Below are 19247 nucleotides of genomic sequence, written 5' to 3'. Positions count from 1 at the left end.
TGATTTACTGTTCTGTGTATACAATCTGATTTCAAAGCATTAAGACAACAGAGCAGTTTCAGAAGTAAAATTTCTGCTGAAAATTGTCACTAATAGCCAATATGAGGTTAAGACATATATCATTAATTGCTTCTGCCCATAGAAACATAAAATCATCCACGTAAAGCATGGCATCAACATTTATATCCAACTAGACACCTCCACTGTAAAAGATGAATTTTCATTCATCCTCAGGGCTTCCTGTACTTCCCGTGATATAGAAGAGATGGCAGAATTTTTACACGTATATTATATATGGATAAGGCATTGAGAATGTTGCTGACCTGAGTTTTCACTACTCGCATACAGAACATTCATGAATAAACATTCTTTCTTTGTGCTCACTAACAGACTATCACACTGTGTGACTGCATACTTCCCTTTCCTCAAAGACAGGTCTCATTTAAAGGACAGAACAAGCAATGTTATTTCATAACAATCTATAGTTATTTTACATTTTGTCATTTTATCCTTATTGGTCAATCTTTGATTACAGGCCTTGTCTAGCCAACATTAATGAAGTTAATACTTCTATACTTGGATTAAAAAGTCCCATAAAAGTTAATGACTATTCCCTTGTTATTTAATTCTTTCTCAACTTACAGGCCATGGGAATGTTCCTACTCCATTTCAATGCAGATAAAACAGGTTAGCTAACACTGACATAAATAATCATTATTAAAAAGTGTTGGCTACATGGGTATACAGTCTCCACACACATCAGCAGAACGGATCCTCTCTACTGAGTAGTGAGAGATTTTTTTTCTTTTGTTTGCTTGATTTTTTACTCTAAAAACAAAGATCCATTTACAGGAGACAAAGAATCTGAAAACAAAGAACAGCAGGGCCAGACAGCATTCAGGAGAGCTGTCTCACACAGTAGGGAAATGGTTTTGTATTGCATATACCCTTCATTAACCCATTATTGCAATGCTATCTCTCTTATACTGTCCACTCTTTACAGAAGATATTGATCATCTGGAAATGTTCAAAATGTAAACTGAAGAGAAACAGAAAATTGGAACACCTATTCCTCAGAATGATACTAAAAGAAGCTCCATGTCATAATTTACTGAACATTTGAGAAATGACAAAAATCAATATCTGTTTATTTTCTAATATAGCTAGCAGTACTGAGCAGAAAATGATTCTGTGAAGCCAGGTTTAAAAGTAAGGAGAAACAGTATTTTTGAGAAGACAGAAAAAACATAAACACTCCTAATTCAAGACTAACAAAGACACAACAAACATTAGTATAAGTACATGTTGAGAATAATTGCTCTAGATATAATGTGATTAACATAATTATTTAAGAGGGAACTCAGACCAAGCGATGACGTCTACTTCCGAAGGCCAAACATATCATCATTAAAGGATTACCCTCTGCAAATATCTGACCAGATAAAAATTCTAAACACACAGAACTCCAGAAAAACAGAAAAATCACCTCCTTCACCTTACCCACTCAAAAAAAACCAAAAAACAATCAGACAATAAACTCTCACTTTTTTCAGCAAATTAGAAGAAAAAAATGTGCCAAGCTCCTTTGAGCACTGTTTGGAGTTTTCTAGTGATAGCCATTCAAATAACAAATGAAATTAGTAACTGCTTCAACATCAAGATGCACACTGAACAAAAAACTTCATCATCACTGAAGACCTCAGTATTATCTACCAAGACGCCACTGCTTAGTGTTTCTGTACTACCAATATATTAAAAAAATCCTTATCTATCTAATCTAAATATCCTCTCCATTAACCTTTTCTGTCCAAAAACCATACTGACAACATCACAGGGAGAAACTTGTTCACTAACTCCTTCTCAATATTTTCACAGCCAAAATGAGCCCACTTCTAAGTTGATTCTCTTCTGATTGATTAAGAAAAAACAATAAAAAAACCCATTGAACTTGTCACACAGGAAAGAAACCATTTCACCTTGGGCAATTATACTGAGTCTTTCAGGAAATGGTGCAGTAATAAAACAATTTTCTAAAGCAATGGCACACAACAACAGTCTCCCCAGAAATCTGCTCCAAAATTATTCTGCACCTCTGACACATGCACGCCATTTTCATTATCTGGACTAAAATGGCATTCCTATGTAGAGCTCCACCACAGAACTGGGAAGTGCCTCTGAAATACTAACATAAATTATCTAGACACATGAGAAATGGCAACCTGCAAACTATGACATATAAAAGTCTACCCATGAGTTTTATCTCCAAGGAAGTGAGGACTATGCCAAATACACAGACAAATAGGTCCTACATAGTCAAGCCCCCCGATATTGTTGCAACTTTCTGATAAAAACATACACAATAGAGACAATTTTTATCAGTCTGGGTATTATCCCAGGAAAGTAGTGCCTGTCAGTATCATAAATTACCTTGGTTCAGACCAAAAAATCCACCTAGATCAACATTTTGTATCTAACTGGTTGTTAGCAAATGCTGAGTGAAGAGCAAGAACACAGCAAGCAATTATTCCAGTTGGAATTGGAGGAGACATACTTTCTGTTGTATTTTGAGAAAAATTTAAAAAAAAAAATCCAAGAAAGGCATCAAAATATGTAAATAGTGGGGTTTGGTACTAAGCATTAAGAGCTACTACTATGGTGTCAATGGTGCAAAGTCACACACTGCCCAAATAATTCCCACAACTACTCTTGCTTTTTGGCAAGTATTTGTTGCCTGCTTGGATGTCACAAACATAAGCACAGCAGGGATGCATCGGAATAAAACAGCATGTCTGCAGTGTCAATGAAATATTAAGACACCCTAATTATAAATCAAGGAGGTTGTTAACATACTGCCATATCAGTTCCTCTTGCCTAGGTTGGGGAGAAGTCAGAATTGCAACAAGATGTGGAGCACCACAGCAGTGACAGTCTCCAGATTCCAAGTATCCTTCATCTACACTGCTAGAGCTCCTACCCTGCACTACAGAACAGGTATCTCTGCTTAGTTGGTGCAAAAAGGCACAGTCCTCAAAAGCTAATAAATCAAGAATAGGCTCCATTTTTTTCTTTATAATTCTGGCAGCAAGATGACATCTATTTAGCATACACATACTGACACATATCCCCCTTACATCTTTCTTTTTATATACACTATCCCTGCTTATGGAAATGCATGTTAGCCATCCTCTCAGCTGTTTAACAACCTTAGGCGAAGTGCAAATAACATTCCTCTACACACCATCTTTTAAAAGCAGGAATAAATAACATAATTAAAAGAGTAAATAACAGAGTAACTATGATCTAATGTAGAAATATGTACTTCAGTATTCCTTAACAATAAAAACCTAAGTACAGACTTGTTCCCTAAGTAGAGACACATATCAACACCTCTCAAAAATTCATTACTTCGTCTCTTACAGGACTGTAGCCAACTTTAAATCCCATCATTCTGATATCTTAAAACCTGAAACTGCAGCACCAGAAATCCCTTTTCATACAGAACTTTTATGTGTCAATGATACAGCCTAGTACAATTCAAATATTGCAGCAATAACATACCAATTTTATATTACGGAACTAATTTCTAATTTCTTCTTTTTTTTTTTTTTTTTTTTTTTAAACAGGTCAGTTATGAAATTGCAGGTTCCTGGAAATGCAGTAATTTCAGTGCACTTAAAAGATTATAACTTCTGAGTATAATTAGTGTCATATCATGTACTAAATGTACTATTTTCCTTTTTTCTTTTTTTAATTGTGTTTATAAATTACTTAACAACAGCATTTGTATTAACAACGGCAAAGCACTTTAAGTTCCCACTATACATAGCTTTACATGTTTTTGGCAAATATTTCTGGGAAAAAAATGTATAAATCTGTTAATGTGTCCAGATTCAGCAGTAACTAAGCACACGGTCGTGCACTGTGATGAACATGAGGACTATGGGAAGTGATGAGTTTCCTAAGTGATATAGGCAGCTTTCCATGTAGAAATTCTGTGTCAGTACAGTTTGTCCTTTCTTCTTATTATAAGAAGTCATTAAAAAGATTAGGAAAGAGATCTATGAAATTCAGTATCAACAGTGTAAAAGATGCACATCTGGTTTATAATCAATGTGCTTAGCCTCTTATTGCTGTGGCAGTGAAGCTTCAAATAATATAATTAAGGTTGGAATTTATCAATATTTTTCTGAGAAATTTGTTGGGAGATGAGGATCTATCCAGCAACAGAGTCTAAAGCTTTCCTAATATTATGGCTCTGGCTAAAATCATCTGCCACTTTTGCTTGAATGATATGAAAGGAAAGAGGACAATGGAAGAAGTCTCATGAGTTCTCTGAGTATTATATCTAGGCATCTGGAAAAGAAAAAAGATCTCCTTCTGGCATGTTAACTCTGCCATGATCTGGATAGGAAAAATCTAAAACTCGAGTGTTTGTGTATTACAAACAGAGTTGTTTGGAAAGGCTGTGTGCAACAATACAAGGCCTGGGTGTGTTTTGATAATGTAATTTATTGGTAGATAATAGGGTTCAAAAAGTTGCAGTGAATACCCAAATATCAGCATAAGCAGCATTCCTTCTCCATGCTATCTTTGAAGCTTTTCTCCAATATACCAGGAAAACAAAAAACACAAGTTAAAGAAAAAAAGTCCTACTATCCCAGGTAGATCACCATCACCATCAACCAGACATGAGCAACTTTCAATCTAACATTTACCATGACAGACACATTTAAGCCATATACACTGACGATAGAACGCCTTATATTTTGGGATATAGTTATATCTTAAACACTGAAGTATTTACTGATTTCCATCCTTTTTAATAATTTAGGTTTAAAAAAAACCCAAAACATCTAGAGTAATTAATTCAGTGAATCTCAGTCACAGATAAATTTTGGTTCATTTAAGTCCAAATCAGACATTTCACTTCATGTTCATGCTAATGAAATTCAGATAAACTACCCTGGCTGCAGGCCCACTGACTTCTGGCTGCAGAGTACACACAGCTGGATGTCTGCAAATCAGGCAGGACACCATTTCTGCATATAGGTTAATGACTGTTCTGCGTCACCATCATGTAAGAGTACAGACACTGAGCCAGAGACCTTAAAACAGCACTTTATCTGCCTGGCAACTTTCTAATAAAAACAAAGCTTATTTTTCTGGCTGTAACACATTACATGAAGTGAGCATTCGTAAAGCAAACTAGACTGAAGCAAAAAGGATAGAGGGAAAATTATACCCCTACTGATGTAAAGTGACTTAAGCTATGCAGCCACTTTAAGTCACCAAAGATCCGTGCTGACACCAAAAGAATCAGTTCCATCCTCTCCCCCTCATTTCTCACTGCCACCATTACTCAGGCAGCAGAATTTGTACATACATAACATGACCTAAGTAAATCATCTAGCAAATTTCTTTGCTGAAAATATTGCATTCTGAAAAACTGGGATATTTTGTTATCAGAAATATTTTATATGACTATAGACTTTATCTTTCCAGAAGAAATCACAGATAAGGCTCATCAGTATCTGTTCCATTCTATAAACAAAATGCATTCAAATTAATCTTTTTGACTTGGCAAGTGTAGTTTTAAATCTGGTTCTGCTTATTTTTGTCTAAAATCCAACACTAAAGAAACCACATCTGTATGACTGTCTTTAGGGTAATAAATATGGCCACCTAAAAGATCACTGTCAGGAAAAGGGAAGTAGCAGGGAAGACAGAAAGACCTGTTGGATGATAATGGTAGCATAAGTATTGCTTGACACTTTTAATACAAGTTTGGGGCAAATTAGCCATAATACAGAGTTTTTAAAGCGTAAGAAAAAACAGACAAATCCCACTGTTGTACCTGTTTATGTTAAAACTTTGCTAGGAAAATGGTCAGCAGTTACTTTGCTTTAGCAGTTGCTTCAAAAACTTGCATGAGGACTCCCACAAAAATATATCTTTAGTTTAAAGTCTCCCCCAAAAATTTGAGCAACTGGTAATAAATTCCTCTAGCAAAATATGATTCTTGATGCTAAAAGTTTTCCAAAGCACTTACTTGGTTTTAGCATCAAGATCCTGGACCCAGACTATAAACTGTGTTTCAAACATACAATGATTTCTTACAGTGATTTCAAGCACCTTAGACAAAATCATTATTTTTAAATGACCATAGCTCATAAAAATAAGAAGTATTAGTTTCTGTTTTATCTTCTGCTTACAAAAAGCATTGTCACAACCTATTCCCTTGATTCATAACATTGTTTTTCTGACTGCATTTGTGGATTATAACAATAGGCCTCCTGCAGTGCTGCAGTTTGCAAACTACAAAGAAAGTAGTGAACAGTCTATTGCTATGTACTTCTGTTCTGTTAGGTAATCTCTTTAAAGCAACAAAAATTACTGCTACCTTAGTATGATATATATATATATATATATATATATATATATATATATAGTCATTACCACCAAAAACAGTAACAGCTCGATAAAGCCTTTTCCATCCCTTGTCAACCATCATCTTCTACAGAAAACACTATCTTCTAGGAAGTAACAATAGCCCCTCTATGTAAAATGAGAATTATCACCAGAACTTAAACCCTAAACACCTCGGAAGTCAGCCAGAAAACAAAATCAGTGTTTCTAACCTAACCTTCTTGGTAATTTCCTCCTTTGCATTTTACCTGGTACATTACAAATCATTGCTAGAATTGCATGAATTTTATGTTTGCAGACAACCTCACAAAATTTAATATCATTACAAAATTTATGATCATTGTCAATCCAGGCTGTCTCAAAAGAAAGTTTTCTGGGTCTATTTGGCAAGGTATTTTACCTAAAGCAATCCAACAGAAGTACCCCCAGAATTCAACACACTGGGTTTTAACTTCTATGTCAATGTTCTTATCTAAAATTGACTTATTACATGTTGCAAGTAGGAACTTTTGAGATGGTATATCCAGTAATTTACTGAGGCATACTGGATAATTTTAATTCGAAATTTATCAATTTCAGATCCAAGAAGACCAAATTATGTTCTCAGAACAGACACTACAGGTTGATGGATAGTATTTGCAACTCAAAATGGGTAAACTAAACTTCCAAAATTAGTACCAGTATATTTCAAAATAAAAATACCAAAAGGTTCAAAATATTTTTAAAAATTGTTAGCCTATTTTGCCTTCGAAAAAATGGTAGAACCTAAACACAAAAATTATAATAGTCAAGTTATACCAAAACCAGGTTTCCTTTCTAAATCTGAAAATAACTGAGCTGTTCAAAGCTAAATATTAATCACAAAGTACTTACCTTCTTGTCTGTTATTTTTCCTTTTTAGCCATTTTTCCACAGTTTCCGCACTTACACTTTCTGACACAAACTCATCCAGTACCTGGGGGTGAAGAGAAAGATACGCCTTCACTTTTTCATCTGTTAGGCCTGAAAAAGAGAACATTTATTGATTACATTATTTGTATGAACTCCCTCATATGAAAAAAACACCTAGAGACAAGCAAGAATCAATATCCTTTTCTTTAACACACTGATTGAATATATGACTATTTAAATAGAGCAGAGAGAGCAATATCCAGTCAAATAAATGAGCTGTCATATAGAAAATGGTAGAAGCAAAGTGTATCCATAGAGGATACTGTGTACAAAAGTCCCCTAAACAAACATAGACATTACCCAGGAGAAACAGCCAGGTAGGAATTCGCGACTATGATTGTGACTATAAAATTACTTAGTTCCAAGATACGCAAGATGATATATTGATAAAGAAACTGGTTAGAAGGAGATAGAAGAAAGTGAACTGGGATGTCTCATAGAGCACCAAATTCAATATTCTCACTGCAAATGGCAGCAAAATCAACACAAAGTATTATATAACATGAAAATCATATGCAATTTTAAAATACTAGAATTACCTAAGTTACTTTAGATATATAAACTGTTTTCACATGCATGCTTCCATTACTTTAGTAATTTAGTTATCAAAATGAAAATAATTGCAGATAAAAGGCATTTACAATATCTGCAACAAAAAGAAAACTCCAGTAAACATTTTAGAAAAAGAAGAAAAATTCAGAACCTCAGATCCTTGACATTCATAAATAAATTTTCAAATTCACAAAATTATAATCTGGTTATACACTTCACAAATCCCCCAAGCAAAACGACTGGCCAGAGGGAGGTGAACCCAGCAGTGCTGAGGTTTTCCAAAGGGGGAAGAAATAAGAAATGCCTGTCCTGAGGGACTTGGCTCCAATCTATCACAGAGGGCACAGGCACCCCGAATGCAAAAGTCTTAGTGAGATATGAGGGGAAGAGGAGTTACAACCACTCTCATGACTCCAAATACACCATCTTCTCTTGTGTTTTGTGTATTTAAATATAATAGTAAATTCTCCACAGAAAGCAGTCAAGGTTCAGCAGAAAAGAATCACCCCTCTGAACAACACTGAGAGAGTATTCATGCTACAAAATACGATCAATTCTCCTATTTGATGTTTTGCACAGTATCAGAACGTGATGAACAGAGCAGTAGTGCAATTTCAGTGCTAGTCAATGATGGTAATATTTAAGATCTCTTATAAATGTTTACTATGAAAGTCTTCAGGAAGCAACACCAGAAGACAAACCAACAGCTCCCATCTGCAGGGCATCAACCACATACGCCACTTTACTCACACCGACTGCACCACATCACTCCACCACGTCAGCCCCCACCAGCCCAAAACTGGTTTAAACTACCCTTGCTCCTAATCCAAAGGCAACAGTTTCTGTCGGATATCATAGCCTCAAAGAACAACATAGCCACTTAAGGAAATTCCCCATATCTGAATCTCTTGAATAGGAGCTAATTGAGTGAGCATCCTGATTTTCACTAGTAAAGAACAAAAGGTTTCTCCTAAATCAATAAAAGAGGTAGATAATCAGCAAGTGGGGCGAAAACAAGCAAAGCCCCACTACTTTGATTGTTTAACCTTAGGTGATAGCTTGTAAAGTTAGATCATAATGCAGCTATAAAGAAGTACAAGTGCCAAATGAACAAGATGATTTTAAAGCCAATACAGGTATGACTTCATATTCAGAAAAAATCAAATTCATTAATATAATTCGGTAATTTGTTCAAATGAGAAAAATGCAGTACCTTGAAAAAGTATTTCTAACTGCATAGTAAGAAAATTTGACAAGGAAACATGTTTTAAGAATCATTCAAAAGACTACTGCATTTTAAAGATTTAGCCATCACAAAGCCGTCAAAAATTTATCTGCCCTTGAAGTTCTACATGAAAAACAATCAAAGCACACTTTTCATAAAATGTCTGCTACTTCCAAGTTGTCTTTAGACTGCAAAAACCCCCCTTTTTTGCTTCTAGTAAGAAACTATGACATGAAAAGATCGTAAAATTAGCAACTGGATTTCTGAAAGGACTGGTTTGTTTCTTCAGTGAAAATAACCTTTCTTTCCTGATTCAAACCTTTAAATGTTGTGGGTTTTCTAATACATACATCAAAATTCAATAAAATGTCAATTTGAAATAAGACTTCAGTCTACAGGTCTTAAGTTTAATATTCAGATATCATGCAACTTCAGCAACCTAAAGGCAAAAACTCTGCTTTAACCTTATACAGAAAAGTGATTCATGGAGCTGATACAAGAAATCCTAAACAGTCTTTACATTACCCTTTTTTTATTTCACTAAAGGCATCTGTGCAGATGTGCTTTTTCAATGTGTGATTTATAGATGGGAGCAAGAAGAACAGGATTTACAACTATGTTTGCAGAGTAAAAAAGGAGTAATTTAAACCTATTTTCTACATAGATTAAGGCCAATTTATCAGTCAGCTCTCAACTGTTAGCCTGCTGCATCAAAACACACTGCAAACATACACACAAACTCCACAATCAAAACTAGCAATGACACATTGTCTCATACAAAGCTAGTGTGAACATTGCAGGCTGCTTAATAGGTGATTGCCTGGCCTGCTCAAGCCTAGTTTCTCCTTTTGATCTACCAGCAAAGTTTCTTTTCAACAACTCCTACATTTCATTAAAGATAATGTAAATTAGAAGCCTAAAAGAGATCAACTGCTTTCACAGACCAATCTCCCACTGTCCAGTGTAAGTACACCAACAGCTTCATTAGTCAAAATCTGTAGCACTAAAAAAAAAAACTAATTAAGAGAAAATTAGGAAATACTTGTTACAGATTGCAGTACTATGCAGGTAGATCATTTTACATGTACTGACCCAGACATTTTTCAAGAAGCCTCAAATGTGTGAAGATAGTTTCAAACAAAATGTATATTTGAATGACCAGGAAGGAATAAAGCATCACAATGGACAAAGTTTATGGAACAGAAAGATTCTTATAATAAATATGATCAATATTCACCCTGTTGATTACCACCATCCTCATACTGTCTATGTTGGATTTTAGGAGAGGTAGAAAAAACGAACACTTGCAGTCTTATATGCTGCTGTCCTCTTAAGAAGTCAGAGAAATGCTCTTTGGAAAATGACTATCAACACTTTAAAATAAAAGCATAAAACACTAGGACTTCTATCTTAAGGAAGAAAATGGTTTTTTGGCAGATGTGACAAATTATACCAAATTCAGCATCTTAAAACTCACAGTGAGTTTTACTTTAAATTATAATAGTACTACAAGGAAACACTGTAGGCTTGTCTAGACCAGTAAACTGAATATTGTAGGGCTGTTCACTGACATTAAACCAAGTGGCCTATAACTGCTTCATTCTTACTACTAAGCTTTCTTGATCTCCAACAATGAAGCTGAGGGAAAACTGAAAGTTTGATTGCCTGCTGGGAACCATTCCTGGCCTGACCCTACCCCAGAGCAACATTTGAGACCTGCCCAGGACATCACTAACTGGCTCGGAAAATGCAATGCCGAGAACCATTCCAGACAAAAACCCAATTCTAGTGTATAAGAATGCTCCTTTGCACTGCTTACTAACTCAGATATAGCATAGCTGGGTTTAAAAATAAACCTAGAAACAAAACCACTTCAAACATCAATTATCAGTAATTATTCCTTGCTTTTGAGCCAGTCTTCAACAGCCTTCCTTTAAAGAAAAAAAAAAAAAAAATAATAAAATCAAAAATCACTAGATTTTTGCTTTCAGCTTTTTATGCTTCCTAAAATATTTAAAACCTTTCTTAGATATTGGATAACCTGTGTAGTACTGAATCGATTAATGGCTCTCCTCTCTGGCTCCTAATCCATGTCACACTGCACCCTCCTCTGAGAATAGCTTCACTGAGCCCAGTATAAAGAAGAACTGACTGTGAATGAGCTGAAAGAATTGAAGCCTAGAGCTATGTTTAAAAATCTGCTCCATTTATCAACATGAGTCACACACGTCATTAGCAATTCTTGCAATTTTTTCATTAGCGTTGTGATATTTGGTCTTTTTTCTAAAACCACTAGCTTAATCAAATTTCATGATTAGGCAAGAATTTTAATTTTCACCTAAAGTTTCTGGTCCCCAGTCTGGGGGGCACATGGGGAGTCAGGGAAGAATGGGTAAAAACTGATGAGCCAGCCTAATACTTATCAAGGGTCAGCATTTTATCCCAGACAGCTACACTCTGAAAGACTGCAGTCATTTCTTCCCTCAAAACCTTTGCAACAGTCTTTGATGAATTGGCACACCTTTTTCCCATTTAGACTGGATCCAATGGTTTGAAAACACATTGTGAGGGTATACATTGGTCATTCATTATAAGAAATCAGGTGGATTTCGCATATCAAGAAGGCTTTTACCAATAAACATGAAAGGAAATAACTATAAATGTTGTCAATGTTGCATCTGTTAACAACAAGAACAACAAAAAAGTAATTCAGACAGAAAAAAAAATACACAAATTAACTTGTTTGGTTTAGGAAGCAATTCTTCCCTGAAAGTAGAGGAGCCGCAGAGTCACAGCAAATATGGGCAAAGTCTTAATATCTCCAAGTAGCTAACAACATATTGTACCACGTAGAAAACCTTCAAGCGAAGGGAAAGAGAAATATAATGGTGGTGATAAAGATAAAACATCATCTGAAGCAGAAAACAACCATACCTCAAATAAAAGTGAAAAACTGCCTAATTTGAAAACACTTTTTCTCATCTGAAATAACAAAATTATGAAGAGAGAAGTGTCACACTTCCTCAAAATCAACATTTGAAAATAAATATCATACTTGTATGAAAAAAGAAGACTAGAAATATCTGAAAGTCATCCAGAAGACCTAATCTGAACACAGCTTTGCCTGTGTTCTCCTTTATCTAAAGCAGTCTTGTCCCATCTCTTACTTACACAAAGATCACCTCTCTGTATTTTTCTACAGAACTTTATAAGTGGTATTTGTAGTTATTCTCAAAAACATTCAAGGCATGTGTGTACATTGCTTCATTTGGATTAAGCATTAATCCCATTAAATCAATCCCTTCTTTGTTCAAAGCATCGGGATTCAAAACCACAGGCACAGTCAGTTTTGAAATATCCTTTTCAAGTCAGACTTTTTATCTTAATCCATTTAAATACACAGGAATGTAATGTGACCAAGTGCCCAAACCCTCTGAAACCTGACATTACTGGTCTGGCAAAAAGTATAATCACTAATGAGAAACAATCAGAATGGTCAAACCTCTTTAACTTCTCTTTTCTTAAAAAATCAATTCACAAGCTTGTCTGTGAGGAGCTCCAGTCACCTTTTTTGCCCCTCCTACTCCAAATCCCACCTGCATTGCTAGAACAAACCCAACACATGGCTCCGGCATATTGCCAGTGAAAACCAGTAAAGCAGTACCTGAAAACACCTCACCACCTCACTGCTGATTTGGGCATTTTAAAAGGGCATATGTTTGTTTCACAGATAATAAATTTTACTATTAATCATTTTAAATCTTCATTAAAAGGTGAATGTTTAATTGCACCAGCCTCCTGTCACTGCATAAACCTGCAGGCTCTGTATACATGTAAATGACAGCAGTAGCCATGTGACATCTCAGCCAGGATGTCAGCAGCACTGCTGAAGTTTTTCAGAGAGAAAATAAAGTCTAGCTCAGCTAAACAGAGCTGGAATGTGCTCATACAGAAGAATATCAACAACCACGGCATCCTGTATCCTGTAATTCAAATCCCATACTCCTGATGAAAAAGCCATGGATGCACTTGAACACGCCAGATGCTGAGCTAGGCATGGACATAAGGGCCTTTAGTTTCCACCAACTTTCATGGTGGTTTTTCTGATATTATCAGCATCTTGCAAGCCTGAGCCCTAGACATCTGCAGATACTCATCTGCTTATGTCTCCCAAAATCTAACACTCAAGAACTGCACAGTACTAGCAGCTCTGAGCACTGCTTCAGTATTAACTTAAAAAGCAAAAAATCATGTAGGACTCTTGATGAAATCAGTTTTCATTAGCTAGAGCTAAAGGCCTATAATCAGTCCATAGGAATTATATGTATGCCTAATGGAGTCAACGTATTCTCATTTGAACTTTCATTTTTCATAGGGTTCCAAAACACACTTCAAATTGTCTGAATGGCATAATCCTGCATGTACACTGTTATGCTGTAATATTATCCATTAGTCGATGTATGGGGCTTTTTAAAACTCTGTCTTACTTTCCTGATTTGAGATTAGCTTCTCTCCAATTCTCATTAGCACACTGGAGTAACTCCGAGGGGTCTGTAAAAAGCTTTATTCTCCTTCCAGGTGCATGATGGAACCAAATTTGGAAATTTAATTAACACTCTGGAAAAAGCTAACAAAAGGACTACAGACATGCTCTAGGACTTGCAAATTGTAATCAAATAATTTCAAGCATTTGCTTGAGAAAGTTATGGATCATCTTAAGGTTACTGATAAAAATAATTATTAACATAATTATAAGTAATGCATTATACTGAAGTAGGTTAAAATGTATTTGTAGCTGTATAAGGAACATCTCAGGATAATTATTTGCCTTTTTCTTTCTCTTGTGCAACACATGGAGCCAGGGTACCTTGCTCCTGCCCAAAATATACCTAAAGGGTAATGCATGTCTTAATGAAGACTAAATAAATACTAAAATACATTAATAACTCATTTGAACAATGTAAAGTCACTTAGAACTTGCACATAATTAATCTCTTAAAAGACCATATACAGCTGCAAATTAAACTACTTAAAATCTAATGATTAAGCAAGGTAAGAGTGCCTTAACTCTTCCCTTGAGAACAGGTGTTGGGACCAAGTTCTTGATTTATGTCTTCTCCAGTAATACCTTCTGGCTGATGTAATGTCTTCCTCCCACCTGACACCTAATCGTGGAGTAGCTCCCTTTTAAGCAAGCTCTTCTGGCTTAAAAGTTGTCCCATTCCCTTTACTACCAATGTTTTACTGCTGATTTATTACTTAAAACAAACTTTCATGAATAAAGTTCTGTAAATGCTTTATAATATACTTACCAATATAAATGTGCAGTCCTGTTTATAACTGAACTTATTCCACAAACAAGATTCACTATGATGAAACCTTTAAAGGATATTACATGCCTGTGCCAAGTCTCACTCTGTTATTTCACTAAATTGGAGACAGAGAATGTTCTTTCTTCGGAAAGGAGCACCCCACTTCATCTTAACACTTAGGTTGGTAGACATGTTAGGACAGTTTCCCAGAGCACAGGACTCTTCTGAAATAACACCTACACACAGTCAAATAACATGCTACTTAGCAACAAGACTGGACACCTGAGAGTCTCTGCTTCGGTGGTACTAGGACCATATCTGCAGCACCACAGACCTGATTTGTCATTCTCTTTAAATCCCCTCCAAACTTACAGTCTTAGGATGTTTAAAGAGAAACACAGGCCACATCCTTTACAAAATGAGAAGGTACAAAACCCAGAGAAATCCATCACTAAAAAGTACTAATAGAAGAAATATAACACAGCCACATCCAGAAATGTTTGATCTGGTTCATGGGAAGGAAGCTCTTCAAAAACAAACCATGCTAGCTCAGCATTTTTCTAGTCATCATGGCTAAAATAAAACATTTAGAAAAATATACAAATTAGTCTAGATGATGAGTTTCACAAATTCTGTAACTCCTTCAAGTCCTGCATCTAAATCAGTTATGAAGATGCTGAAGAGCACAGGGCCGAGGATGGAGCCCTGTGGAACCCCACCAGTAACAAGTCCCCAGTCTGATGTCACCCCATTCACTGTAACCCTTTGTGCCTGACCTGTGAGCCAGTTGCTCACCCATCATGTAACACAATGTTATCCAGCTGTGTGCTGGACATTTTTTCCAGGAGAATCCTGTGAGAGACAGCATCAAAAGCTTTGCTGAAGTCCAAAGAGATTACTGTGCACCAGCCTGATAAGTTGTTGAACAGGAAACTTCAGAAAGGATGCAAGGAGCAGGCTGCAAGGTGCTTTATTTGATCTAAAGATTGGAGATGATATTTACAGGTTCATTTCTTTTAAGACAGATAGAAAGTGCTGCCAAGATCCTGACCTATTGATTAACACAAAGGATGTCATCTGCTAGATGCACATTAAGACTAACAAACTGAAGGCTGAGCTGGAGCACATCTTTTTTTTAAAAAAGACATCTGATTTTAAATAAAAGACTAAGCTGTAAAAGAGTTTATTGCATTTTCCATTTAGTCTCTTCAGGTTACTAATAGGTACAAAATGGGTGTACCTATTAAATAAATAAATAAAATTTTAATAGCCCATTCAAACTGCAGTATCAATTTTTCTTATTTTAGCTTTAAACAATTAATTTTTTTCTTTCATACTTTAAGGATTACCTTGAAAGAGTTTTCAGCACTAAAAATCAACTCTCTGTAAAGGTACCACTGGGCTGAATGAATAACATCCATCCTCTTTACACAGTGGAACAGGCTCATTTTTCTAATTTACCACTGTATTCTTACAACATTTCACAATTCCAAAGAGATTTAACTCCAAGTATCCATATGCAATTATTCAACTATTCCTACAGTAGTTCCAGAAAACTCTCTAACTAATTCAAGTACCTTGACAAAAATTTAAATACCTACAACAAGAAAGGAACCTCTAAAATATAAAAACTCCTAAAAATCTTCTAAAAAAAAATCAAGTTTTTGTGACAGAGACTCTGGCTTTATCACTTGAATGTTAGAGAGTACATCATAGCCTTCCCTCAACACCATCAAAAGCGCTGCACACTAAAACACAGCAGATGTTTTAGCAATAACGTTGAAATACAAAAAGTTGGCATCATATAATTGATCTTGGAAACCGCTTTTTACTCTACATTTTGTATTACTATAAAATATAGATACAAGATGCCTCTTTATACAAAATTGAACTTTGACTGATATTTAAAAGTAAAAAAACCTATTTAATTCTTTTGTGGGGAATAGAAAGCCTAACTTCAGACTAATTAAACACTGGAAGTAAAGCACTGACTCCATCAAACTGTCAGAAAAAAGTTAGAAACTCCAATTTATTTAAAACACTATCAAAAAAGAGAATTATTTCCTTTTTTTTCTGTCAGCTCTTTTTTCCAGCTGTATAAATGAACAGAAGGAAAGACAATTTTTCAGAGATGCTATCTGTGCTCAATTGTATGGTGATGGATGTAATGATATCTCTATGTCAGTAAAGTACAGCCTAGGAAAAGTAGTATAATTTGAGGTATTTTAAAGAATACGCTACTGAAGTAAAGGAGGTTTGAAGTGATAATTAAATACTGTGTTACATACACTTGTACAACACAGACAAGGACACATTGTGCAACCCTTATTTGCACTGGTGAACACTTACAGCAGCAGTCCTATTGACGTCAGTGAGACTACTTATGTGGGTAAGAGCTCACTAACATGTGAAGAGTTGTGCAACAAAGCCTCAAACACGTCTCATTCCACACATTGTTTCAAGCTTTGTTCCTCAAACACAAATTTTTCTCTAATAGTGTTAATAATATTATTTCACTAATATTACCACTCAGAAAAATATGTGAGAGCATAAAACTTGTTTAGTGGTATCTGACATAGTCCAGTTTTTCAGCTAGACACCAAATCAGAGGCACACAAGAACTGCAGATTCACTGAGAATGGCAACCTCCAGAGACTGTCACCAGATCAACCCTGTGCTCAAGCAGGGTCACCTACAGTGGGTTTCTCAGGCTCCTGGTCTGTCAGCTTTGAGTATCTCCAAGGATGGAAAGAGCCCCCACACTCTGTGCAGTCTGTGCCAGTGTTCAGGTAGAAATCCCCGTGTTTCAGTTTGTACCCAATGCATTTGGTTCTATTGCTGAGTACTGCCAAGAAGACCTGAACTGGCTCCACCTGTTTTACTTCCCCCCCCATAAGATACTTATACAAAGAGATAAGATGCCTCCTCAAGTCTTTCTTTTCTCCAAACTGAACAATCCAGTCCCGATCATCTTTATGGCTCTTCACTGGACTCACTCTACTATGTCCATATGTCTCTTGCCCTGGGGGGTACAAAACTGGGCCCAGTACTCAAGATGTGTCTCACCAGGGCTGGGTAGATGGGCAGGATCGCCCTTTGACCTGCTGGCAGTGCTCTTCCTAATGCAGCCAGGATGCTGCTGGCCTTCTTTGCTGTGAGGGCACACAGCTTGAGCAGGTTCCACAGAATTACAGGAAGAAATGCTACAGGGATTTCTACTTCCTGGCAGGTGAAATAAATGAAAATACCTTCTACTGACTTGGATGTTGGCACCACAGAATAAAATACAACATATGGCGTTGGCTGCTTTTCCAAAAGCTTTCACTGCTGTGGCAATGGTCTATGCACGCAATCTCATCTGGCAAAACATCTTCCATCGACACTATTTTAGACAAGAATTCAAACAATCTATTTGTTACTATTATAAGAGTTTCTTGTTGGTAACCACAGTAGAACAAAGACACAGTATTTCAGCCATGCCCCTAGTTTGTATTATAAAGCTTAAGCAAATGCCAAGAATTCAAAGCTAGTTTCAAAAATTAAAAATGAGCAGCTGCATCTTTTCCCTGTCCTCCTCCCCTTCATCATCTCCCCACCCTATTTTGTTTGTTTTGGAGACAGTGTAGCTCACAAACATGTGTTCACCTCCAAAAAAGCATCCTTAGAAGAAAAAGAACTGGGAAGGGGGGAGAAGAGTTGGGAAGAGCAGAAGTGAAAGGAAAACAGGAGAGATGAAAACTGAGAGCTTGTATTTGTACAGGACTCAGGAAACATGTTTTAAAAATTTCCCACATTCACAGGATGCATATCCTGCACTGTGCCTTTGCTATAACAATTTATACAAACTTTTCACAGGGAAAGATGATAAAGTACTCAATAAGAAAAACATTCTGGTAGAATTGCTTCTAATAATCACTATGTAACAACCTGGTCTGTGTAAAGCCTATTTGAACTTGGCCATTAGCTACATTCAGAAAACACTTTAAAACAATAAATATGTCCATACAAGACAGACACTATAAAACACGTATTTCCACAGGGCTGGTCATAAATTTTCACTTTAATGTGTTGCAGTACTGAGGGCTGAGATTCTGATTTCTGTCCAGCTCGCTAACCAGCCATATAGCCCTCATGAGCCCATGATAGGTCCCTTACAATATCATACAATGACAAAAAAATACTAAAGCCATACCTAAAAAAATCACAATGATAGCACATAAACAGACTGATCCACTGCCAGAACTAGCCAGTTAAAAGCTGCATCATAAAATATCCAATAAGAGAAGTACACAAAAGGACTTCAAAAATATCAAATTAGACAAAATAGAGAGATTTAACAAATAGGTAGCTATCAACGTTTTTAAAGTCCTTCAGATTCACTCTGGGAAAGCCTCCAAGACTGCAACTTCTGTAGGCTGGAGAATATAAATTTTAATACTATTCAGTTTAACTGACAGTGACATGAAAGATCTGGAGAAAATCCAGTGCACCCAAGATAACTAAAAAATGACTCCATGTTGTACTGCAAGAAAAATGGCAGCAGGAGGTCTCACAAGGATATGGTATCAATGACAAAAAGCAGTCATAAATACTAGTGCATTACTCTTTCTCCTTTGCTACCACTGTCACATTATTTTACAGAGTAATGGCTTAGTAATTTTGTGAACAGCAGTTCTGAGGACTTAATAGTGCTGGCGCTGTTCATGTTACTACACAAGCTAACAAATGCACCTGATAGTCAAACTCATCCAAGTCCCTGGCATGTCTTTCCAGCAAACAAG

The 19247-nt window shown here is 36.0% G+C and overlaps 1 protein-coding gene across 4 annotated transcripts in view; it reads right to left on the bottom strand.

The window, feature by feature from the left end:
• PDE10A (phosphodiesterase 10A) overlaps positions 1 to 19247 on the bottom strand; it is a 347928-nt gene that overhangs the window by 91855 nt on the left and 236826 nt on the right. For all 4 annotated transcript variants that reach the window (XM_032102458.1, XM_032102456.1, XM_032102457.1 and 1 more), the window contains exon 2: positions 7300 to 7428. In XM_032102458.1, coding sequence (XP_031958349.1) covers positions 7300 to 7428 — 129 coding nt within the window. The remainder of the gene's footprint in view (positions 1 to 7299; positions 7429 to 19247) is intronic.

The sequence above is a fragment of the Corvus moneduloides genome, chromosome 3 (genome assembly GCF_009650955.1).
Source record: "Corvus moneduloides isolate bCorMon1 chromosome 3, bCorMon1.pri, whole genome shotgun sequence".
In the NCBI taxonomy this organism is placed as follows: domain Eukaryota; kingdom Metazoa; phylum Chordata; class Aves; order Passeriformes; family Corvidae; genus Corvus; species Corvus moneduloides.
The sequence above is the reverse complement of the archived record's forward strand: the minus strand, read 5'-3'. Positions and strand labels throughout refer to the sequence as shown.